The 26,291-nt window shown below is 28.8% G+C and overlaps 3 protein-coding genes and 1 non-coding gene across 7 annotated transcripts; 3 read left to right on the forward strand and 1 right to left on the reverse strand.

Moving 5' to 3' along the window:
- The first annotated feature begins 2,350 nt into the window (after positions 1 to 2,350).
- On the forward strand, positions 2,351 to 15,098 carry LOC143193133 (polyamine-transporting ATPase 13A3). Its single transcript, XM_076399112.1, has 18 exons — positions 2,351 to 3,161; positions 3,363 to 3,783; positions 4,851 to 5,068; positions 5,166 to 5,338; positions 5,424 to 5,570; positions 6,150 to 6,354; positions 6,410 to 6,623; positions 7,212 to 7,382; positions 7,437 to 7,564; positions 7,620 to 7,820; positions 7,906 to 8,094; positions 8,161 to 8,287; positions 8,543 to 8,778; positions 8,832 to 8,973; positions 11,873 to 12,010; positions 12,065 to 12,253; positions 12,316 to 12,393; positions 12,513 to 15,098. The coding sequence occupies exons 2-18, from the start codon at positions 3,708 to 3,710 to the stop codon at positions 13,853 to 13,855; spliced, it is 3,975 nt and encodes a 1,324-aa protein (XP_076255227.1). The 5' UTR covers positions 2,351 to 3,161; positions 3,363 to 3,707; the 3' UTR covers positions 13,856 to 15,098.
- On the reverse strand, positions 14,999 to 19,271 carry Mer (ezrin/radixin/moesin family protein merlin). The gene is made up of 12 exons (XM_076399113.1): positions 19,071 to 19,271; positions 18,780 to 18,909; positions 18,515 to 18,723; positions 18,227 to 18,454; positions 17,967 to 18,176; positions 17,731 to 17,858; positions 17,571 to 17,679; positions 17,358 to 17,504; positions 16,942 to 17,142; positions 16,716 to 16,888; positions 15,192 to 15,398; positions 14,999 to 15,139 (listed from the first exon to the last, which is right to left on the reverse strand). The coding sequence occupies exons 1-12, from the start codon at positions 19,167 to 19,169 to the stop codon at positions 15,130 to 15,132; spliced, it is 1,851 nt and encodes a 616-aa protein (XP_076255228.1). The 5' UTR covers positions 19,170 to 19,271; the 3' UTR covers positions 14,999 to 15,129.
- A 203-nt stretch (positions 19,272 to 19,474) lies between these two features.
- TRNAT-AGU (transfer RNA threonine (anticodon AGU)) lies at positions 19,475 to 19,548 on the forward strand. Its single transcript has one exon. It is a non-coding gene; the product is annotated as a tRNA-Thr (tRNA).
- A 765-nt stretch (positions 19,549 to 20,313) lies between these two features.
- Positions 20,314 to 23,386, forward strand: ifc (delta4-sphingolipid-FADS-like protein ifc). Of its 4 annotated transcripts, none has more exons than XM_076399114.1 (6): positions 20,315 to 20,520; positions 21,234 to 21,410; positions 21,464 to 21,603; positions 21,753 to 21,966; positions 22,237 to 22,448; positions 22,876 to 23,386. In XM_076399114.1, exons 1-6 carry the CDS (start codon positions 20,439 to 20,441, stop codon positions 23,014 to 23,016), a joined length of 966 nt encoding a protein of 321 aa, XP_076255229.1. In that variant the 5' UTR covers positions 20,315 to 20,438; the 3' UTR covers positions 23,017 to 23,386. The 4 variants fall into 4 exon arrangements, with proteins under 4 accessions (XP_076255232.1, XP_076255229.1, XP_076255231.1 ...); XM_076399116.1 differs by having other exon boundaries at positions 20,401 to 20,541; XM_076399115.1 differs by having other exon boundaries at positions 20,513 to 20,759.
- Positions 23,387 to 26,291: the final 2,905 nt, after the last annotated feature.

The raw sequence follows: 26,291 nt of genomic DNA on the forward strand, positions 1-26,291 counted from the left end.
TGTAATCGTTTACACAAAAAAGCACTTCGTCCATAAAGATATGTTTTCAATCAAATTTAGGACCCTTTTCCAAATACTCCCATTATTAACTTTGAGCTTCTCCAAGGCCCACACCAAACATTTGATAATCGGCATTGAAGACTCAATTCAATACACTAACGAACACTTATTTTGATAATAACGTTTTATCATTTGGACGTACCGCTCAATCGTGTAACTTAATATGATAATTTGACATCACTGGCTAATTAATAAACAATTAAATGAACAGCGCTAAAACATGGCCATCACAGACTGGCAACGTCGACTCATTTCAATTCAAAACCCTAAATTTATTTCCTTATTCATTTCATATTTTATGTAGATTTTAATTTTGTTAGTATTAACAAGACTTCACCTATTAAATAATAATTCACATTTATTAAATTTCATTTTTATATATTATATTATTTAAAAAATTGGACAGATCAATTTTCAGCGAAATGATTGAATCTGTGAATATAATAATTTGATAATAATTAAATGAAATGAAATAAAATAATAAAATAACATTTTTTCTTTGGTGTATTATTGTATATTATAGTATTACTGTTTATTGCTATTAAACATAAAAACATTTTTCAAAATTTGAAACACGTCGTTTATAATTATAAAAAATGTATATAAACATGAATATAATAATTAGAAACGACCAATAAACATAACCGACGCCAGCTTATATAAATCATTTGTAAGCAGAATTTGTTTTAACTTGCAATATGCAGTAACATTGTATTTTGTGTTTTAACATCATTGGCAGATTACAACGTTTAAACGTTGTTTCTCTCAGGTGTGTCGCTTTAGTATCATCCTTACACATTTTCATATTTTGCCTTGAATGGGTTTAACAATTTGCATTTCGAAAATGATACGTCCTTTATCACTATTAATAATTACTAGATACAAACAATAAGCAAATTAACAATAAAAATAATCGATGCGCGTATATCAGAGTTTATATAAATAATGTATATCAGACTAACGGAAAATAACCTTGACTAATACTAATAAGTTAGTTGAACATTTCAACTTGCAACATGCAATAAGTTGTATTTTGTTAAAATACATTATTGGTCCTTCAAATAAACACGCCACTGAGTGAAATTAGGCCATTCAAAGTGATACAGCTTATGATAAAACAAAAATTATTAGAGAATTTTATAGCATGCTAAAAAGCGAAATTCTTATATATATTACTCATTTAACACTTTGCTTCCTGTTCACATTTCAAAGGATGAAATATACTTACATTGTGAAATTATCCTCAAATTTAGGTCGATAATACAATCGATAACGTTTGACGCGAACGCACGACAAAATGAAATTCACTCCCAAATTCAGAAATAGTTATGGGGCAAAATTCATAATTTTCTTTTTCTACGCGATTGTATTTATCAGGAACGATCGTAACCTAGCGGGCTGAATACTCAGAGGCAGCGACGACAACGAAAGGTCAAGTCGCGAGAAACAACTGAGAATCGGAAACCGCTCGCCAAGGTAACTTCATCTCGTAAAAGAAACACCTGTTGGAAAGGTGCGAGTTCTGTGAAACGGCGGGAAGATTTAAAAGCGGTATATCTAAAAGACCTAAAAACGACTCGTATTTGCATTATGTATTAAATCACACCTATCTAACTTCTTTATATATATATATATATATATATATTTAATTTAGAAAAAAAATATGACAAGTTTACATAAAAAATGTTACGTTCTTAATTTTGAAAATATGAATTTAATCTTATTTAATTAAATGCATATTAAGCTATAAGCTTATAGAGGTTTTTATTAAAATGTTACAATACAAGATATAGTGATTAGTAGTTCCAGAAAACTTGTGAAAAGTAAAATATGTTTACAAAAGAAATAAATAAGAAACTGGGTTTATTTACTAAACAGTTCGAGCATCACGGTGTGACGTTAATTCTGATGACTTGACTTGTAAAATATATGTCATTCCTCTTCAAATATATACGTAATATTTTAAATGAATGTAACACACATTTCTTCGACAGAGATTATAAAAAAAGTTATAATAATAAAGCTCTACAGAATTTTTTGATGTTATATTTGCTACATTACCACTTTCTGAAACATTAATTGATTGTACTAGTTATGCAACAAGCATTACACTGTTGAAATTATATTAAATAAGATATTATTTTATTAAAAATAAGTCATAAAAATTCAATTATCATTTTAGTATTTTTAATATACTTTTTTTTAAATATTCAGTATTATAATTATTTGTTGGTATTTCTGCGCATACTCCTATTCTTAGCATTCTCTTTAAATGATGATTCTTTCGTTCAGATGTCTCTAATCCATTCAAATTTTGCATGTCGGTTTTGCACATTCTACTCGTGTAAGGCTTGTGTGTGATAAATCTTTATTTTATCGATTGTCGTTATAGTGGTTCTAATCATCGTCAAAGTATTCACTATTGTGTTATAATTTTTTATATGGTTAATACAATTTAAATCTCAAACAGTGGTGGATTACATGTACAGAGATATTCCATTTCCAGGAATTTAGTGTCCAAACATTTTTTTGTGCTTTGAGATATAAGAGAAACATAAACATGAAGATTTATAAACTGTTAATATTACATCAATTTATTAGAAGCCCTAAGACTGTATATGAATTTAATATTTCATTATAAATAGCCCCCTTTTAAAAAGTGAGGTTATAAATAAAAGACTTATAGAGAACAGGTGACGTGATTTCGTTCAGTAAGAATTAATCAGAAAGTGTTTTTAGTGATTCAAAAATTACAATAGTATACCGTATTATATAACTAATTAATAGACATTATAAGGAGATCCTAAAAATTGTCTTTAATATTATTTAATTCAATTAATGTATCTGTGTAAGGGTTTTTCTATTATGTATTCTAGCGATTTTAATAAATATATTAAGGTTGTTTGTGGAAAATATTTGGATAGAATTTGCGAGATATCCGCAAATAAGATGCACCAAATTGAATGTTCCTTTTTTTCAACTGAAGCTGCATACAGAGCGAAGAACGATCCTGGAGATTGACAGAGGCTATTCAAGCCATCCTATTATGGTTATTTGACATTTATTTGATGTCTTCTATGCATTTCATGATTCTGTTAATGGTAAGTGTTAATTTTGTAGTAGCTAAAGTTACCCAAAATTTATTTGAGCCATTTATTGAGTCCAAGCTGGTCATGGATATTATTTTTGCAGTACATACTAATCAGAACTCATAAATTAAGAGTAATTAATAACCATTTGAGTAACTTTATAAGCATGATTACTTTACAGTTTTTTAGGATATTAATTTTTCATTTTTTTAGGTTCCAGATAAGGTAATATTGTCATTCCCATCAGTGTTTTTATGTTCAAAAGGAAGATAAATTAATATAGTAGATGATGTGGATCCGAGTTCGGAGGAAAGAGTAAAACAGGTGCCAAATTTTTGACACCACCATTTCATTGGACTGAAACCCTTTTGAATGGATCACATGGGAGGGGGGACATTCAACTATCATGTGTGTATAAGTTGAATAAATGTTGTTTAATGGACAATTAATAAAACTTATCACACATTGGGACGATATAGTAGATGGGAGAGGGAAATAAATTCATCAGTAGAATTTTGTGTTAAGCAGTGTGAATTAGTGAGTGTATAGTTACTGAAAATGAGTTGGTTTGATTTAAATAAACAGGAGAAGGATAACCCAAAAACAGTGGAACAATTTGAAAATTTACTTGAAGGTAATATTTATTTACTTTAATACATCAGTTAAATTATAAATGTTGTATAAATAAACCATTAAAATTTCTGCAGAATTATTGAAAGGTTACTAATAGCAATAATGTCATCCCTACTTTTAATATTGTAGAAATAGAAAATGAATATATTTTATATATTTATTTATATTTCTTATAATAATTTCAGTTATTCAATATACTTTAAATTTTCCTTTTATTTTTTTGTTGTTTGTATTTTAGTTATTTGTCTAGTTATTCTCAATATAAATTCAATCATCAAAAACTAAACAAAATTATTTAATGATAGCAATTTTACTACATACTTTTATTTAAATTTTTTTATATTCTATCTAGATGTCTATTGTATATAAAATTTGTATTTATTAATTAACTATCTAAAAATAAGGGAACTTAATGGTAGTGCTTGTAAATTTTCTTTCATGGATACTGAAGTATGGATAAAGTAATAATCAGATTTTTATGCAGGCATTTATAAATTGTTTTGAAATAATGTGATCAATAACACAAAACATCAGTTATTGCCATAAAATTGAATAATGTTAAGCAAAGTTATTATGATTTATAGTATATATTTTCTATATATTTGAATTTAACATGTATAATTGTTTCACATAACAAACTAACTAAAAGGAAACAAAGTTATAAATTAGTTTATGTAATTAAGTTTAAAACAATCCAATTAATAAATATAATATGTAATATTAATTTGAATATATTATACAAATAAATTAATTAAAATTAATTACATTTTATGTTCCTTGCATCATTTTCTAGCATTTTATGTACTAAATTGAAATACAATAATCCTATATATTTTGTTACTTTGTGTTATCTTTTACAACCTTTAACTATTTATTTTGATAAGAGATTTTAGGAACCAAGAGGTTTGTAAAAAATACGTTAATATATGATTATTTTAGTCTCAAGTAACTTTCTTATCATTATTAGATATATGAATAATCAACTTGATTGAAGTAATAATCAATTGATTTTACTACAACTGTAATTTTTACAGTATGTTTTAAATATTTTTATTTTATTAATTTAAGGTTCACATTCTAATATGAAAAAAATGGAGAAAGAGAAACTAGAAGAGATGGAAGTATCTTACTATAAAGCTAGTCGTGCCAAGAAGGCCCTTACTTACCTCGGATTTATTCTAACTTGTGGTATCTTGCGTTTAATATACCATTTTAGACCTTGTTGGTATTTATATTCAACAAGTGTTTTATGCAATAAAAAGGAAGCTGAAACAATTCTTATAGAGGTGAGATTGATCATAGAAATATGTTTTAATTAATCTTTATATACTAAGAATATTTTTGATATAGTTTATTTAAAAATTATATAATCTAAAATTTTAGGATATGTTAGATGAAAATAATAAGAAAAATTATATTAAAGAACTGAAAACTCTTACACCTGAAATTATAAGAAACATGAAAGAAGAATACAGATCTTTAGGCAATAAAGAAGTAGATAATTTAGTTTCGTTATCTGCACATTTCGAAAAAGGAAAATTTATACATTCAAACAAGTAAGATATTAAACTTTTAATGTAATAAAATAAAATATAATTAATATAATGTAATAAAATTTAATGATAAGTTAATAATTTTTAGATTGTTAATGTTTAAAGTTAAGAAGATGACATACGTCTATGATACAGATCTAAATAAATTTATTAAATTAGCCGGTTTGGACCACAGTGTATCTTGTGCATTTTTCCACAAATGCACTCCTTTAACATTACAAGAAAATGCTGCCAGGTAAGCTTTTGTTTTTGTTAGACTAGAATTATGCCTCGCATAAAATGGTATTAATACATTTTTTAAATACCTAATTTTAAATTGTATTAGATATTGTATTTAGTTCAGGAACTAGTCGTGCATTACAGGAATGAATTAAGTAAATTTATAGTATATTTTAATTTTTATATAAGTATGGTGAAATATGGCGGATTTTAAGCAGAATAGATATTTTATGGTGAATTTAACTTCCCTATTTTTTTTTAAATATGTTTCATGAAGATTTGTGTCAAATATTACTTGAATTATTTAATTCATTTATAGCTGACTTGGGAAAAATTGTTACCCTTATGAATTGAAATGGAGGAACATAGAGTTGATGTGTGATATGGTTCACCAGCAAAAAGATATTTTTCTATTTTATCATGATAAAAAATTAATCAAAATTTGATGGACGCTTTAATCCTCATTGCAAGAAAAACAACTAATCATAAACGATTTATGTAAACATTCATGTGATGTAACCAATCGTGATAATAACTAATCATAATATTCAAGTTATATTCTTAACAACATCTAAAAAGTATCTTTTGATTTCAGAAGGGCGGTTTATGGCCGAAACGAACTAGCGTTAAGAGTAACTCCATATTTCAAGTTACTCTGCCTTGAGGTTCTTACACTGTTAAATATATTCCAGTTTTTAAGCTTTCTGTTGTGGTTTTTTGATGATTATTATGTGTATGCCAGTGTCATTTTAATAATGACTGCAATTGGAATTGTTTTATCTGTTCGCCAAACAAGAGATGTAAGAATTTAGACTATAATTTTTAAATTATTACCGACAGTTTTTTTTTCTTTAGAATGAAAGAAAATTAAAGAATATCATTGGTGCTGGTCATAAAGATAATTGCACAGTTCGCCGATTAGTTGGTAGTACAAGCAAATCTATTGAAGTTCCAGCTGATACTCTAGTTCCTGGAGATATTATAGAAATTCCAGTGAACGGTTGTACTATGCATTGTGATGCCGTTTTAATAATAGGCGACTGCGTTTTAGATGAATCAGTATTAACAGGTGTGGATTCATATATTACTATACTTATTAATACTTTGAAAATAATACGATGGGTTTTTCAATAAGGGCAGGCCAATGTTGAAATGGAATGACATGGACTATGTGTAAGGAATTAACAAAATTATTTTTTATTTCAAAGGATCATCTATGACAATATGCCTGCAGTGCAACGTTATTTAAATGTTCCCCGCGGCTTCTCATAATAACAGGGATCCACCTGGCTTAATTTTCAATGACTCATGCGATATAAATCTATATGAATTTAAGTCATGGTCTATATGTTGACTTTAAGGACATCGGCCGATTGAGGGTTAGTTGCATAGACCTTAGGTAGTCTTGGATTAACTCTGCTTAAACAAGCTTAGTGTGATCAAATCGCGATATTATTGTAGCTAAGTCATTATGTTACCTCTGTAAGTAATATATTTATAATACATAACCACTGTATGACATGTAACACCATCCTGCTGGAATAAACTATAGATTAATCAGATGCTTCCAAAACAACATCGACCTGTTTTTCTTCAAAAACCTATAATAAAATGGATTTCATAATGGATATAAATAAAAACTGTTCAATTTTTTAAGGTGAAAGCACACCAGTTGCCAAAACAGCTTTACCTAGAGATTCTGAAGAGATGTATGATCCAAAAATCCACTCTAAGTATACTATATTTAGCGGGACTAAGGTTATACAGACTCGTCATAAAGAAACTGTGTTGGCTGTGGTAACTCGTACTGGATTTTCAACAGCAAAAGGTATATAAAATATATTCTTCACATTGTTTATAAATTGACATTCTATTTTTCTAGGCAATTTAGTAAGAAGTATTCTTTATCCAATTCAGCAAGATTTTACTTTTGAAAGAGAGTCTTATAAATTTCTCATCTTCTTATCTATATTGGCAGTCATAGGATTTTCATATACAGTAGTAGATAAGGTTCGTTAATATTCAATTAAAATATGTTGAAACTAATCTCCTTAATGTATTTTAGATTATAAAGGGAGTTTCAGCTCGAAAACTTATATTCCAAGCACTTGATTTGATTACAATTGTGGTACCCCCAGCACTTCCAGCAGCTAAAACATTAGAGAGTTATAATGCTCAATCTAGACTAAAAAAGAAAGAGATTTTTTGTATTTCTCCAAGGAGTATTATTGTTGCTGGAGGTGTTGATTGTGTTTGTTTTGATAAGGTTGGTAATAAAAATATTAATGTATAATATCCATTAAATCATTTTTAAATTATGTATTTAAAATTACTATTATCTTATATTGTAGACTGGAACATTAACCGAAGATGGTCTAAATTTGTATTGTGTAATACCTGTTATAAATTCAACTTTCAGTGCACCTTGTGAGGTCAATAGTTCATTACCAATTTCATTTTTCTATGGATTAGTTTCATGTCATTCTTTAATGACATTGGAAGAAGGAGGGGAACCTGTTGGGGATGTTTTGGATCTTAAAGTATGTCCAATTATTTTTATTACCAAATGAATCATTAATGTTTATACAATTGTCAAATGATTTTAGATGTTTCAATCAACTAAATGGATTCTGGAAAACAATCACACATATGATAAAGATAAACTTACATTAACTTACCTAAAACCTCCAAACTATGATAATGGAGATGGAAAAAATGAAAATGTTCAAATAGGTATGTTTTTTAGTATTTGTGTAATTTTATAGATTTTTAAATATCTAGACTTATACATTTCATTTAATTGCATATATTTCATTCAATTCTTTCAGATTTTGAAGTAGAAGATTGCAGATAATCTAATATTATACCCAAAACCTATTTATACATATAATAGAGTCAACTGTCTCTTAATTTATGTCATGTAGTACCTTTATGTAATATAGGAGTAATTTTATAATTCACTTAATTAAAACTACGACTTTGTTTTAGCTACATTAAAAGAATTTGCATTCTCGAGTTCTTCGCAACGTATGGGTGTTATAATAAAAACATCTTCACACGATCACTTTCAATACTACTGCAAGGGATCTCCGGAAATAATTTTAGAGTTAGCTAAAAAAGAGACAGTACCATCAGACTATCATAATGTTCTTAAAAAATATGCTGATGATGGTTATAGAGTTATTGGTTTAGCTCATAAAGATTTGGATTTTGATTATAAAAAAGTTAGTTATGATTTATTCATTATGAGCTTTTTATCAGTTTGTATATATTTTAGGTTCCGACCGTAAAACAGGAAGATCTTGAAAATGATTTAACATTTTTAGGATTATTGATATTTGAAAATAAATTGAAGTTAGAAACAAGAGATTGTATTAAAGATCTCAATGAAGCGAATATTCGAACAGTAATGGTTACTGGTAAGTGGTTGAAATGTTCGATTTGAATCAATTTAGAATACATATTTATCAATTTTGTATCTATATTGGATATTTTGAAATGTGCGTTTTATAATGGGCCCAGAATACAGTTTCTATAATTAATTTTGTATTCCTTGAATCTTTTTATTATGGCAAAATATATAAGGTCTATAAGTATTTTAGCAAGAAGTTTTTATAATTGTTACATAGCTGGTGTTTGTTTTTTATAGAAATCATCATGATTTGCTTTTTCTACGTTTCACAACATATAATATATTTAAGTTGGAATCATATACGACGTTTTTTCCGCCCTGGATTATCTACCGACAAGAGTCTAGTTCTTCAAAGGCTTGACACACGACATTGCCAGTTCTTGTAAATAGTATATATATTTTAAGAATACAAATAGAATAAGTTATCATTAACTCAAAAATTAACCTAAAACATCAATTGAAATTTGGGCACACATTTTTGGTACAATGTTCTTCTATAATTTCTTTTATCTTCGTTTATCTTCTATAATATAATTGTAATATGAAGAACCTTCTATAAACATATTTAACCTATATAATTTTGAAAGGAAAAAAAGAGAAAACAAAGTAATATGTAAGACGACAAAAACAATTTACTTATCAAATATATAAACATTACAATAACAAACCAAAGTTATACTTTTATAAAAATATGTGATAAACTCTTCCACGCCACTCATGAGATCCAAGCGCACTTTTGTATGTGGTCTCTCCCTTAGATTTAATACACAAACATTCATATATCTACAATTTGAATCAATAATTTGTCTATACACTTATGCACATCCCAAACTTTACATGTAAACTGAACGCATTGTCCGATCTCTGATTATCTTCGATTACATTATGCAACAAACAAAATTCAATCCTAATTCCTGTCAAAATTTCTATTTTCTTTTTGTAGTATCGATTGTATGCCTTGTACCTATGGAATTCAACCTATTTGATTATTGAGTATCTTTACCGGTCAATAAATCAAACTTTTCCAAATAACCTCTGCCTAAGTTATCCTATTTCATCTAACGCACACACACTTCTTGATACACTTATAATTCGTGATCAAATACACTCCAATTTACGTTTTAACCAAAATAGAAACCCGCAATCTTACGAACGAGTATTTAGTTACTTTTTCGATATTAGCTCTCCACTCCTCAAACCCTTCAAATGAGCCAAATTTGTATCTGTTCTTATCCAAAATGTTGGAATTACTCTCTATGATAAATGTGCTGTGATTTTGATGAGGTATGCTCTTATAAGGGCATCGAGTGACATTTACCCAAACTTTTATTTTCGCAAGATCAATTATTCCCAAAATATAATTAATTTGGGGTGGGATTGAATCCAATTTGCAAAATTAAACTGAAACTTGAATAAATACGTACTTGGAATTTTCCCATATGTCTCTAAACATTAGGACTGATACAACATCTTTTTGGGCGATATTCACAAATCAGTGATTACTGTATATCCATTACTACTTAAAATTTATAATGATATCATACTATGATAAACAATCAAGCTACTAGAACTCTTACCAGTGCCAGGGTAAACAGAAAAATGGTTGCCGTAGTTCATTGGGTTCTATCTGTATGTCGCTTGTAAATGGCAACGTCGTAAAATCAGGCGGAAACTGCCGAAAGAAATAGCCAGTATCTATTTACCATAGAGTAATATACTATCTACTACGAAATATTCTATATACTCAGAAAACTACGGCATTGTGCTTACTTACCAGTCGAGGTGTTTCCTGTCGATGTAGTCAAGGACGCTAGCCACAGGAAATATAGCTGCCGTCGTCAGCAGAAGAAAGCGATTATTTTTCATTCAGTCAACCAAAAATACAAATACCGCCAACAATGGCACCGACTGTAAAAATCCGCGTCGGAAAAATATGTTGTGTGTCTCCAGTCTCAAATTGTTACAAAAATCTGTATATTATTGATGTAAGAAGAGATCTGGGTTACATGTAAATTATTCAACTATAAAGGCTGACTCTGAGCTGAAATCTCTAAAACTGAAATAGCATGCATTAAAATAATAAGAATATAAGGAATGAATTAATTTTCCAACTCAATTAAATTAATAGTGTTATTGTCAGCTGCATGACGTAAAGTTTTGGATAGTTCACAACATTGTAATTGACACGTCGATTTTCAATTAACGGTTTGAGTGAACTCAAACATTATGCATAATTAATCACTTCACCTGCTTTCAAGTATCTATGTATTGTACTTTTGAAGGCTTAAATGTTAGACTGAAGAATTCTTAGCCATTTGCAGTAAAAATGGTTTGTTAACTCAGTCAATCATGATTTTTATAATTAATTTGAAGATTAGAAGTTCTTAAGTCAAACCAACTGGTTATTTTCAGTTTCTGTTCCTATCATTCCCAATTTTTGATAATTGATGTGAGATATTTAGCTAATCCATCGTTTTGCAACCAAACAGGCGTATTTACAAATAATTTCAGATTAAATTGAATGTCAATCCAGAAATTATTAGTAGAGTTCTTCCATCTGAGTAATAATTATTTGTCTGCCTAGCCGTTCATTTTCTGTTATTTCTACTCACTAATTTCATTCTATATTTTTATTATGCAATTCATGTTCATGTCTTAAAACTATAGTCTTAACTTACTATGTCTTAAGTCTATAGTTAACATATCACAGACATCTATATAATAAGTATATAAAAATAAGTACATATTCGAATATGACTTTAAAGATGTCAACATTTCAAATCGACTTTCAGATATTTAATTTTCTGTGTAATCGTACATGTACATATTTTTATATGCTGAATTAAACTCAATTATATATAGATAATATTCATCAGCATAACTATTATAAAGCTGTTTTATTGTAGGAGATAATATCCATACTGCTATTTCTGTTGGTAGAAAATGTGAAATGATTCAACATGGACAACATATCATTACAGTACATCATAATGCAGCAAAACCCACAGAGATTTCATATACAGTTACAGATAAATTATTGAATGGTAATAGAGTCTAGATTCTGTAAATTTTGTTGTCTGTACTAAAAATAATTTTAGATTTTTCCATATCATCAAATTCAGTTAGCAGTCTTGAAACTCTTGAAAGTCAAATTGAAAGTGCTTCATTTAATTGTTTTAAAAGAAGTGTCAATTCCCATAGAAATTATCGATTTGCTCTCACAGGAAGAACATGGGATGTTTTAAAGGAATATCACCCTGAGTTGCTAGAAAGAATTTGTTGTCGAGGTACCTCTTTCTAATAACATTGACTTTATTAACTAATTGAACTTAAATATTATCTATTGAAGGTACTATATTTGCAAGAATGTCTCCCGAACAAAAACAAGAGTTAGTTCATGAATTACAGAAATTAGGATATTGCGTAGGTAAGTGAAGGAATTTTCTTTATATTTGAATTCCCTTGTTTACAAATTAACAATTTAATTGTAGAATATATAGAGTAAAAATATTTTTTATATAAATAATAGATTATATTTTATTTTAGCTATGTGTGGAGATGGGGCAAATGATTGCGGAGCTCTTAAAGCCGCACACACTGGTATCTCTCTGTCAGATAATGAATCAAGCATAGCCTCTCCATTTACATCCAAGACTCCGAATATTCATTGTGTCTTGGATGTTATTCGGGAGGGTAGAGCATCATTAGTAACCAATGCTGGTATTTTTAAATATATAGGGGGATACTCATTATGTCAGTTTATTTCAGTTCTTATTTTATATTCGATAAATAGCAATTTAACCGATTGGGAATTTTTATACATTGATTTAATAATTATCACACCGTTAGCATGTTTTTTTGGAAGAACTGAAGCCTATGCCGGAAAACTTAGCAAGAAAACTCCTTTAGATACTTTAATAAATGCTAGGCATATACTCTCCTTGGTTCTACAAATCCTAATTATTATGATTGTTCAGATATCAGCCTTTTACCATCTGAAAACCGAGTCCTGGTATGTACCCTTTAAAGGAAAAGATGATGACGAGATTGCATGCCTGGAAAATTACACGATATTTTCAGTATCAATTTTTCAATATATAATATTGAGTCTTGTCTTCTCAAAAGGCCATCCCTATCGTAAACGTATATATACCAATAAGTTATTTACGGCTTGTGCAATTTTGTTAATACCATTTTCAGTATATCTAGTTATTTATCCTGCGGAAATTATACAAGAGTACTTTGAATTAATTGTTCCTAACGATATGACTTTCCGGGCATATCTTTTGGTATATGCTCTAATTAATTTAATATCAAGCGTTTTGATCGAAAAGTATATTAATGTAATTATTATGTATAGTAAAAAATTGCTAAGACTAATATTGGACAAAATATATAACCATAAAAAATGTGTTAAAAGAGAAGAATTTAAGAAAAAATATATGGAAATTAATCACGAATTATTAAATGACATGCATTGGCCAGAAGTAACGCATGAAAGTGAGAGCACAGTTACTTCATCTTCACGTGTAAAACCTACAGTTGTGATAGTCGCTGAGAATAAAAAACTAGAAAATAATGCTTTGTTAAATAAATTATTTGATAATAGCGATGGAATCGGTTCTAGTACGAATTCTCCTTTTGCCACGCCGGATCATAATTTTGTTACTCCTGACCATAAAACAGCATTGGGTTCTTTTGGAAACCACGAAACAGGTTATTTTTCTGAAGAAAATTTAGATTTTTCCAGTCTTCCAAGTCCCTCCAAAAGTGAGCAAACATTCAAATCCTTTAACCACAGTACTTATGATATGGCCAGTTCCCAATCAAACATATCTGACATTCCGTTAGATGATTTACCAAATAATAATGAACATATCCCATACTAGTGGTAGTCAGATTAAATTTTATACTTAACACAACCTAACATTTAAATTATATTGAAAATATAGGGTTTAGAAATGAATGCTACTGATATTAATAGTACGAATTGTTTTAATTTATCTATTTATTTTATAAAATAGCTAGGTCTTTACTAAGGGTAGGCGTCGTTAGGTTATTTATATGTGGTACTTAATATTACTTAGATATAATGTGTTCTGTTAGTTTTAAAAATATAAGTCATAACACAAAAATCACTCATTATTCTTAGTTTTAACATTTTAATTAATTAACAATTTAGAAAATTTTATTTATTACTGTATTGTTTTTTATATTGATAGTACATTGTATTTATCATTGCCAACGTTATTAACCTAAGAAATCCTCATTTTAAAATAGTATAAAATATATTTATATTTCATTTTAATATAGCCCATAATTTGTAATTATCTGATAATGATTCAGACAATAGAATAATAAAGTATTGAATATGTAATTAATTTTAGCAAAAGTATTTTACGAATAGTAATTTAATATTAATAATCATTACTAATTATTTATTTATATATTACTTAATATCTTATGTACTTACTAAAATTTAAACTTTTTTGTAATTGATAATTACTTTATTTTCCATTATTATATAGTATGTATGTGGTATGTTTTCTAAGTAAATTCAGTGTTGTAAAGAATTAGCTGAAGTACATAATTTTATGAATTAAAATATTTTTATTGTGTAACAAAAATATGATGTTATGAACGAAGGTTTATTTTCACGGGTTTTTAACATTGTTAATAAAATGTAGGTCTTTATTGATGAACTATATATATTTACTTAAAACAATAAAAATATACATTTATTCAAATATGCAAATTTACTATAGAGTAAATAAAATATTGTTTAATAAAGTTAACTTTGAATAGTGTAATATTAAACTAGTGGTTTCATTTCAAACATTCCATATTGTTGAAATAATTATAATTTTATGGTAAAAATCAACAACTTATATTTTTAAATTGAGTAAGAATTACTCATGCAAGCACATTCTCAATATAGGCACTATTTTAAGGTCACTTTATTCTGAATAGATCTAAAGCAAAGCTTTAAATGTTACTAGAACACCCAACATTGGGAACATGTAAATTTAGTGTATAAAAATACTATGTACAAGATAACTATTTGTAATCAGGAATGCAATGATCAGATAAAATATATAGAGAGCAAACAAATAAAAATATTACTATGTACAATATTGTTTTCATATATTATAGAAATTAATTGTCATCGCAACCTGAAAAATAATTACAATAGTCGGTCAAGAATTATAAAACACTTATATTTACAATTCTTCGAAAAAGGCAACTCTACTCTTAGTACTTCCGCTTTTGCTCTTTTTCAGTGTAGAATATTTATTTTCGCCTAATTTTACTTGCTCGTCATGCAACTGGTCGTAATCAGAAGATTTATCAGTAACCTTCAAAACTGCTATTTCAGAGCGAAGCTCTTTCAATTGATTTTGAAGGTGCTTTGACTTTTCAAGGTATTCCACTCTAAAAGAAAAAAGAGGAATAAGACAACAATATATGAACAGTAAAAGCATTAAATAAACATAAACCGTAGGGTGTTCAATTGCGCAATCCGATTAACAGGCAACAATTTACTTATCAAGAAAAGACCGGTTAATGTTGGATTGACAATTGCTCCGCAGTCACTCAAATTATTCCCTGAGAATTCCCTTAACCACAGACTATTTAAGTGTTAGGAATATTATTCGTGCTTTGGAAAACATTCCTAATCAAGGGATTCCTGGCACGTGTATCCCGGTTAAAACTGTAAGGTCACTAAAGGCATATTGACGGCAGTCAAGCCTATTATAATTAGGAATATTATACCCGCTTTAAAAGGCACCTATTGGACCCATTACATAAGAGTTCAGGATATAAGGCTACCAAAAGCAGACCGAAGTTGCTGTTGTGTAAAATTTGGGCAGAAGCTTGCACTTTTGGGTATACGACCTCCAAAGGCAGACAGCAGTAATTAGTAGCTCAAATGCTGAATTAGAATTTGGTATGAACTGAATATGGCCCAAGACATTCAAAATGAGGTTATATTGTTACTTTGTAGATCTTTGAATTTTTTTCAATTTCAAATGCGTTATTTAGTGTAGAAGTGAAAATGTAATACTGTAATCTAGACTTTCACGTAAATGATTTACAAGAATGTTTGCAAAACTATATAAAATTTTCTTGAAAAATATACTATATTTTTCAGTAATATATTAATAATTTACCATGTTTGTTAAAATATATTTAAAAACTTTATACCAACTTCAACATCTCAAGCCAGTCATTGGATTTTAAATATTCTTCATAAAGTTTTGTCGCTGCTAATGATAGATCACAGTTTTAGGATAATGTCGACCGACATGACCAAACTACTCTATAATCTGCTTTATATAACCTCTTTAAACAGTTCAGTTCCTCAAGTATACATTAATTTATGCATCTTAAATCGAATAATCTGATTTGTAGTATAATATCAGAGAGAAATACGCAGTTATTACGTGTGTTGTGGAAATATTTCTATAGCAAGATCGGCTGGACAATGAGCAATATAGTTATAATTTCAGGAGATATTTAATCTGATCCAGCCTGATTGATGACTGAATTCAAATGTGTTATGTTAGAAAAGAAGCAAAAGTTCTCATCATAATAACAATATGTTACTCCTATGGACCATAAGACGCCTGTCAAATATTTATACTCAACATTTTCTGTATATATATATATATATCACACATGACAAAATTAAATTGATTATTTACTAAATAAGTAGAAGTAAATAATTATAACAACACTAATACTTACCTCTCCTTTTCTATTTCTAATGAAAGTTGTTCTGCATCTGCATTAGCTATTAAATCATATGAGTTAATATTTAGGTTAAAATCTGGAGATGCAGATGATTCAGTTTCTAATAACGGTAGTTCGGAATGCACATTATTTGAAGAATATGGTACAGAATATAGTGTTGTTACTGACTAAAAAGACAGTGATTTAAAAAGTGTTGTTTAATGTAAATACAAATAATTACTGAAATGGGTGAAGCAGCGGTAGACCCAGGCCATGTATCGCCTAAAAAATCTAACAATTTTTCTTTTGCCTGTTTCTCAGCCGCCCGCGCTTTTAGTAATTCATCTTTCAATTTGCTTGCTTCTGCGGCTCTTCTTTCAGATTCTTCCACTAATCTTGCGGTAAGCATTTCAGCTTCTCTAGTTTTTCTCTCTAAAGTCACCTAAATTATAAAAAAAATATAAACATCTCCACTATTATCACAATATTATTATGAAATTAGGGTGTGATAACTGTAAATAGTATTTTGCTCATCATATGATGTAATAATATAAAATAAATGTGACAGTATATTGCAGTATACTCTTCATTAAATTCCAGATTGTGTTAAATCTATTTGTCATTGCAGCTGAGATAAAATTTTGCTTTAATTTGTACCTTTTCTTCATCTTTTCGCATTGCAGTCAACCTCAATCTTGTTATCTCCTGTTCAGCTTCTGCTGCTTTTTGACTCAATAATCTAGCTTCCTCTTCGGCAACTCTACTTTTTTCGGCCAATAAATCAGCACTTTCTTCTGATCTTCTCTAGTAACAAAAAGAACAATCCCGTATTAATTAAGCATGAATAAAAGTGTAGTATATATGAATTACCAATGCCTCATTAGCAAGTCTTACTTCTTCTTGATATTGCAATAGCCTTTGTTCCATATTAGCTCTATCTCTTTCTGCCTCTTCCCTTAATTGTTTTTCACGTGCTAATCTAATTTTAGCAAAATTAATTTATTTTATTAATACTATTATCAATTCCTACCTATTTCTTTGAACCTGTCTTCTTTGTTTTTCTTCCTTAGCTGCTGCTTTCATTTGTTGCAATTCCATAGAATCTGGTTTTCTCCTTCTCATAAATAAATCATGATTACCCATGCATAAATCTAATATCTAAAAATGTAAATAAAAGCTTATAGTAATATACCTTATAACAGATACTTTGAGTGATAATCAAATGTATTAGAATATTAACACTTGCAATATCTTCATTTATCTTACCAGTTTATTCATTCTCAGTTTTTGGCTGATAAAGACAAAATTGGGTGAATTTTTATCTACAGCCTTAATAATAAACTTTTTATCATCAAAACTAATATGCCTAATCTCACTCCATGTAAATGTTGTTTTAGGTTGTAATTTGTTTTCTTTTTCATAGATATTAAGTCCTAAAGCTGTTACACCTAACCATAAATCAGTCTCTTTTTTGTTCTAAAATGCACATGTTAGTGTACTTTATTATTTTAATTAATATTATTTACCTGAATAGGAAAATAATTTACACCATACATATCTAAATCTTGTGCAATTTTGAGGTATTCCATCTCAGCTTCATCTCTTGACATACCTCTATGATCTGCATACCACACCCTAATTCTTTCTTCCCACATTTCCAATGTCATTTGATACTGATCAATCACACGTTGTGGTAACAAATCTTCACTAGCCAACATACCAGGTTTATATATATCTTCGTCAAAATCACCAAACTACAATTATATTGCATAATATTAATTAGACTTGCTCAAAACATTGTGTGTATAACTAACCTTGGCTTGAACAGCATAACTTGCTAATAAAACTGATGCTTCTGGTGGACAATAAATGTCCATGGATAAAATAGCTTGCTTAACTTGTAAGAAAAATAAATGTTGAGTTACTTCCTGAACTAGTTCTTCTGCAACTTCCTCTGGATAAAACTTGGCAAGGAACATAAATGAAGCTGTTTGATGATTCTTTTGTATACTTTGATCTTGGACTGAATAACCAATATAAATATGATAGTATAAATAATGAACTAACATACAATTTTACCTTTTTTATCCAATTTCAACCATGATATAAATCCTTTAGAATCTTCATACTGTAAACCAAAATACCATGTTTCTCTTAAACCAATAGTTCGACAGACAAGTTCAAATAAATCTCTTCCTGTTGCTCTCCACTAAAACATTTTAAAAGAAAACACTTCAAAAATAAGGCCCTGTAATATATAACAATATTTTACTATATTAAAGCTTAAGCCTAGTTTTCCTATTCAATTATAAGATATTTGACTAATAAATACTGCAAATCTAGAATTTAGTATAACAAATATTTTCAAACCTCCAAATTGAACTCCAATTCGGCATCTAAAGTACAAACTTTGACTGGAAACGATTTTGCGTTTTTCTTTCTACGAAAAGGCGTCATCCTGTCGATCATACTTAACTTGAACCCTAATTTTTTAATTATTGAATTACATTTTGATACAAATCATGAACTGTTACAAAATTACTCATGTTGATATGTCATCAGCAGCTTTCAATAATGTCACAAGTTGACATTACAAATAAACATATATGCATATGTATAGAAGATATATAGTATAAAATTGTAATCTTAAAATAAAATTTTAATTTACATTTGTATTGTGTTATATATAGCAAAGTATATTTTACTTTTTATTTTATTATAAAGTTTAAAGAATATGTATATTAATAAGCCATTTACTGAACAAACTCAGCGAAGGCGCCGTGGCTTAGTTGGTTAAAGCGCCTGTCTAGTAAACAGGAGATCGTGAGTTCGAATCTCGCCGGGGCCTCAAGAACCTTTTTTTTAAATATTACATTAGTTATCATTACATTAGTTTTAATATGAATAATAGGTTTTTTTAAGGTAGCTCAAAAGTAATATTAGGATTACTTATAAATTCAGGATATTAACAAGAATAAGCATGACTGGCTTGGTGCCGCAGTGCTAAAGGTGAAGGACGGTCCATCTACTGTTGCGATAGCCGCGGGTTTGAATCCTGTTGAGGCATGCTCGTAAATTGATGTCTCTGATTTTTTTATATTTGTGAATGTCCTAGGCAAGAGTGTAAATCCAACAAGGAAAATGATTCCAGTCACGCCAATAACCAGGCTGGGTAAGACCGGATGTCTTCTGGGATGATTTCTAAGTTCATCACTCGCCAGTCGGTAGGCTTATTGCTGAGAACCGTGGTTCGGAACCTACCATAAACTGTATATATATATATATATATATATATATATATATATATATATATATATATATATATATATATATATATATATATATATATATATTATTATTATATATTATTTTTAACATTGATAATATTATTGATATTGGGTTGCATATATGTATATTGTAACGTCAATAAATACCCTATAGTATGGCCTATAGTATATATAGTAATATATATATATATATATATATATATATATATATATATATATATATATATATATATATATATATATATATATATATATATATATATATATTACTATATATAGATATAGGAAAGTTTTCTATTACATATTTAAATTTTATATCGAAGTGGCAACGTTGTTAGATGTCACTAAGTGGTCACTAACTTATTAAATAATGACGTAGACTTTTAAACCGGGAGTATTTTGTCTGATAATATATTAGTATTGTGGTGAATTTAGTGCTGGAGTAGGTACCATGGGGCAACATGTCTCGAGAACTGATTTTGAGTGGTCATATACAGAAGAACCTCATGCAAGCCGAAGGAAGATAATATTAGGTTAGGTCAAAAAAGATAAAGGTGGTTGTTTCTGCTGTTATTTTTTGTACGTTTAAAAATAATCGTAATTTGGATATAAGAAAGTCTTTAACGGTACTTTCAGTTTTGCACGTAGCATTTAAAATATATAGTACTAAATTTTGTGACTCATTTTGAGGTGTCTTGTTTACATAATGACAAAATATGAATTTTATATATAATTAAGTCATATCGTAAATTAATACCCTAAAATTTGGCATGTAAGTAATTAATCCTACTAATTTAATTAATATTTTATATTAATTTAGCATTACATTATTTTAATATTGCTGTTTGATCAAAATATTAACTACTACATACTAGCAGTAAGATTATGTTGCTTTCTGATATTAACTATACACCTGTGTAAATATCATATGTTTTTACCTGTTTTATAAAATATTTTTGAGGATTTTAAGGAATTTTAAGTAACACTATACCACAACTTTACCTTTACTGCTGCCAATACTTCAGAGTTTTCAGTCAAATATCTAATCCTTAAATTCATTTAGATAAGATTATTTGTTAATTCATCATTATAATCAAATAATTTTTCAGGTTTATTGATAAAGCATATATTTATATACATATTTAATACACATAATAATTTTTAAAATTATAATTTTATATATTTTTTTGTAATTACAATTATATATAATTTTTGCAATTTTAATTATACATATTTTTGTTTTTAGAGAAATATCCTCAAATTAAAAAGCTGTTTGGATATGATCCGAATTTCAAATGGGTTGTAACAGCTATGGTACTTACCCAGTTTGTATTAATGTTTATTTTAAGAGATAAGTCATGGCCAGTTCTGCTTCTAGTTGCTTATTGTTTAGGTGGTGTTATAAATCATTCATTAATGTTAGGTAATTCTTTAAATATATTATTTTAGCAATTACTGTAATAAGATTTATTTCAGCTATTCATGAAATATCTCATAATTTAGCTTTTGGGCATGCCAGACCAATGCATAATAGGCTATTTGGGTTTTTTGCTAATTTACCAATTGGTATTCCAATATCCATAAGTTTTAAGAAGTACCACTTAGAACATCATCGGGTAAGATAGTTTAAAATCATAATAGTAGTAGTAATATCTTTAAGAAAAAATAACTAATAAGAAAATAATTTTGTAACAATTTCAATATATTCTGAATATACATATATTTGCTAGTATAACATCATATCATTTTTTGTCTGCAATTTTAGTATCAAGGAGATGAGTTAAAGGATACAGACCTACCAACATACTTAGAAGCCAAATTGTTTTGTACAACATTTGGAAAATTTATATGGGTTCTTTTGCAGCCTTTTTTCTATTCATTCAGACCACTTATAACATACCCAAAGCCACCAACATCATGGGAACTTGTGAATGCTGTAATTCAAGTCATATTTGATGTATTTGTTGTTTATTTTTTTGGTAGGTATTAAATATTATCATAAAAATATATTCTGGTTCTTTTGTTAGTTATATATATTTTAAATTATGCCCCAAGTTGACACCATATTTTTGTGAAACTAATTTTGAATATCTAATACAAATTTGTATACTTAAAAAATCTGTAATTTGATGTTATTAAAATATTAATTATTTAATTTTTAAAACCTTTTCTAATTTTGAAGTATTTCATTGCATGAGAGCATATAATTAAAAGCTGATAGACAATTAAATATATTATATTTTTATTAGGTGGAAGGATCTTGGGGTACCTATTATTTGGTAGTGTGATGGCTATGGGATTGCATCCAGTAGCGGGTCATTTTATTTCTGAACATTATATGTTCAAAAAAGGATATGAAACATACAGTTACTATGGTCCTTTAAATTTCATTACATTTAATGTAGGATACCACAATGAACATCATGATTTTCCTGCTGTCCCAGGCTCTAAATTACCAGAGGTAAATAATTATTTTATTACAAATTATAAATAAATAATATACTGGAATATAGTTCCAGAAATTTCTGTTCCATTAGTATTTTATGTAGTAAATATTATAATTATGTGGAGACCATAAAGATTATGGAACAATAAAATTTTAATGTCTTATCTACTTTTTGTTACGTTTCATCATGAAGTGTAACATGAAGTATTGTACTGTGGTTAAAGCTATTATTTTTACAATAGTCACAAAAAAGAAAACGGTGGCCTTTGTAATAATTTTTTGATATGTTAGGTATGATGTTTTTCACAGTTATTATAAACTTCAAATCTAGTTATTTATTTTTGTTTAATATGTAGTTGCACATCCTGTATAATTAATAGACATTTAAAATTAATAACTAATTACACATTGCTAAATATATTAAATTAATATATATTTTTAGGTAAAGAAAATAGCTCCTGAATTCTATGATGATTTGCCTCAACATCAAAGTTGGACTCAAGTATTATATGATTTTATAATGGATCCAGATGTTGGGCCTTATGCTAGAATTAAAAGAAAGAAACGCGGTTTGAGTTCATAATATTTCTGTAACGATTTTTATGAACAAAATTATACTGTAATGTTAAGTTGGTTTTTATCAATAAGTAGATAAAGGTGCTTGTGCAGCTGTTTAGTGAATACCAATATATGTATCGTTATCGACCGCATAAATAGCACATGGAGTGACATATTTTTATATATTTTACAAGATACGATATATTTGCATTAAACAGTATTGATGAGTTACCAAAGTGTATAGCTTGAAATAAATATATGAAAACAAATGCATTTGTCCATAAACTATTTATTTAATTTATGAAATATGATTTAAAGTATAAATTTAGTATCTCTATTATATGCTTACATGATTTTGTTGATTTCAAGAGCAGAAAAAAAATATGTTTCATGTAGTGATTTGTTTTTCTTTAAATTGATTCCTATCCCGTTACTAGATTCTTTATATTTTAATTAAGTTATATTTACCTAGTATATTTAAATCTCCTTTATTAACAACTTGAATATATTTGGATTACTTCTTGGTGCCGACTCAACTGCTGTTCTTAACGTTTAGACTATGGACTGGCGAGTGACATCGGAAAACATCTGCTCTTACCCAGTCTGGTAACTGGCTTAACCGTTATGGTTTTGCCTCGTCATCATCATCACTCCATAGCTAGCACTTGGAGGGAGTGTTTACTTCACCAATATCCGCTAACCATTGGTGCTGTGGGATTCTGAATATACATACTTCATTAATACCCGCCATAGTTGGCAACTGGCCGCAGCTCTGGCTTCAGACAATGTTAGTCTGCTATTTTTCAGATCACTGTCTATGATTTTGGCCCATGTCTTCTTCAGGACTGTTTACTGTATGTTTAGTAAAACAATTAAAAAAATGGATTTCGCCATGATTTTCACTTTTCATTCAACAGACATGTAAAAACCACTGTAATCTGCGTCTCTGATTTTGTTTTTCAATTGTTCAGGTTCCAACCATCGTAGGGTGAAGACGTATTTTCAATACGCTTGAAGCTCTAGAAAGATATCTTTGTTTAAAAAAACCAGTATTTTATTACGGTTATTTAATTGAGTGTTAAAAACGCATAACAGATGCGGCTATCCGTCACTCAGTGGATCTAAAGTGTAGTGAATACGTGACCAGAAAGAAAGTCTGCATCTCATTTTTATTAGTGCTTTAAAATTATTTTTCCTTACTTTACTACAGTTCTCTTAAAATTCATTTATAGTATTTTTGGACAAAAACTAGTGTAAAAACAATACGTGAATGAAAAATGAAGTGTGTGAAATAAACAATGTATTTTTTATTTTATTTTTTTATCTTTTGGAAGTAAATAAAATAAAATATTAACAATCTAAAAATGGCAAACCAATCACCTGCACACTATGGTACAAGATTAGAACAATCAGCAATAATGCAAACCCCACAAACATAATGTCATTAACAAAAAACGATTGAGAAGCCCAGAAGAAATCGCGATTGAGAAGTCCAGAAAAAATTGGTTACAGAAACCAATAGAGATAAAAACAGCTTTAGCGACCTATCGGAAGAAATTGAGGAGGATATACAACCAAGCCCTGAAAAAGTTGTTCCCAAACCACCACCAATAACAGTTTATAAGGTAGGAATAATAAAACACATGCATGACCTATTGAAAACCATCACTACAAACTACACAATTAAAACTGAGCTATAAAACAATAAAAATCCAATTGTTCGAAGCGAAGCTTCTTTAAAGTTCTAGTGAAATAATTAGACGAAAGAAACACCCAGTACCATTCATTCAGGCCAAAATCCGAGAGAACATTTAAATTCTTGTTAAAAGGATTACATCAGGGGACGGATTTTAACACCATCAAGGTAGCCCTAGCTGAATAATTGTTCACAATATACGACATCGTATGACAAAGAAACCTCTGCCTATGTTCTATATTGATTTAAAACCTAATTTAAACCACCAAATTAGAAAATAATATTATTAAATTCGAACAACCACATACAAAAAGAATAATACCATAATGCACGAGGTGTCAAGCGCACGGGCACACAAAAACTTACTGTCGCAAATCATTTAGATGCGTAAAATGTGCACGAGGACATAAATCGGGAGATTGTACTCGTAAAGTTTGCGATGATAAAGTGAAATGTGCTAACTGTAACGGAAATCATCCAGCGAATTACAAGGGTTGTGCAGTTCACAAACAACTACAGCAAAAACTATATTGTGCATTAAGAGAAAAAAGGCATCAACAGCAATAAAAACAACCCACACCTACCAGACCAAGTCAACCAGATATAACTTATGCGCAAATGGTTGAAAATGGTTCAACACAAAATCGAGAAACCACATAACAACCTAGTGGAACTAGCAGCAACATCTTTAGATTAGAAAACATGATGGCCAAACTAATGGATCAAATGAATACGATGCTTGGTCTACTCACAGCCGTCGTCAGCAAACTTGTCTAATGCCTGAAAACATTAACTACAAAATCGCCGTCTGGAATGCCAATGGGCTACAACAACACACCAGGGCACTAAACATGTTCGTTACTGAACAAAATATTGATGTTATGAGGGTTTCCGAAACCCATTTTACGGACAAACATTATTTGAAAATTCCCAAATATAAACTTTATCATACAAATCACCTTGATGATAAAGAACATGGTGGTACAGCCATAATCATTCGAAATGATATAAAGCATTTCGAAAAAGAAAAATTCCGCAAAGACTATCTGCAAGCAACCAGTATAGAGGAAGTCCATGGACCATTAACAATGTCTGCGATTTATTGCCCACCTAAACATAACAACAAGGCAGAACACTTTCAAGAGTTCTTCAGTACGCTAGGTAATATATTTATTGCCGGAGAAAATTACAATGCAAAACATTTAATGTGGGGTTCAAGAATAATAACCTCAAAATGTAGAGAACTGCTAAAAGCAATAAAGACGGACAATTTACAACATATATCTACTGGTGAACCAACATATTGACCTTCAGACAGAAATAAAAAACCAGATGCTATAGATTTCTGTATTACAAAGAATATTGATAGAAAAAAGTGTCATGCAGAATCATGTTTCGACCTGTCTTCTGATCATTCACCAATAATAGTAACACTTTCTGCAAAAATTAGCAGCAAAAAACATTACAAAAAATGGAGGCAGCATATTACGCGACTCCTAACACTGAAACATTTCCAAGAAAAAATGCACATAATTGGCAACAGCAAAGGACTGAAGAGAATAAAACAAAATTTAATAGAGCAATAAGAGAGCTGAAAGAACTCA

This window comes from Rhynchophorus ferrugineus, unplaced genomic scaffold (assembly GCF_030347505.1).
Source record: "Rhynchophorus ferrugineus isolate W39M unplaced genomic scaffold, kcgeb_rfMv2 rfM3, whole genome shotgun sequence".
NCBI classification, from domain to species: Eukaryota; Metazoa; Arthropoda; class Insecta; order Coleoptera; family Curculionidae; genus Rhynchophorus; species Rhynchophorus ferrugineus.

What these genes read in the sequence shown, in the direction of transcription:
- Mer (XM_076399113.1), bottom strand. Translation starts at nt 19,169, where the DNA reads ATGATCGACAGGATGACGCCTTTTCGTAGAAAGAAAAACGCAAAATCG. An exon ending in GACTTGCTAATGAGGCATTG is followed by an intron (nt 17,505 to 17,570) that starts GTAATTCATATA and finishes TTTTGTTACTAG; the next exon opens with AGAAGATCAGAAGAAAGTGC. An exon ending in CCGCTGCTTCACCCATTTCA is followed by an intron (nt 16,889 to 16,941) that starts GTAATTATTTGT and finishes CTGTCTTTTTAG; the next exon opens with TCAGTAACAACACTATATTC.
- LOC143193133 (XM_076399112.1), top strand. Translation starts at nt 3,708, where the DNA reads ATGAGTTGGTTTGATTTAAATAAACAGGAGAAGGATAACCCAAAAACA. An exon ending in ATTGTGTTTGTTTTGATAAG is followed by an intron (nt 7,821 to 7,905) that starts GTTGGTAATAAA and finishes CTTATATTGTAG; the next exon opens with ACTGGAACATTAACCGAAGA. An exon ending in AGAAAGAATTTGTTGTCGAG is followed by an intron (nt 12,254 to 12,315) that starts GTACCTCTTTCT and finishes TATCTATTGAAG; the next exon opens with GTACTATATTTGCAAGAATG.
- ifc (XM_076399114.1), top strand. Translation starts at nt 20,439, where the DNA reads ATGGGGCAACATGTCTCGAGAACTGATTTTGAGTGGTCATATACAGAA. An exon ending in CCGAAGGAAGATAATATTAG is followed by an intron (nt 20,521 to 21,233) that starts GTTAGGTCAAAA and finishes TTTTGTTTTTAG; the next exon opens with AGAAATATCCTCAAATTAAA. An exon ending in CAGGCTCTAAATTACCAGAG is followed by an intron (nt 22,449 to 22,875) that starts GTAAATAATTAT and finishes ATATATTTTTAG; the next exon opens with GTAAAGAAAATAGCTCCTGA.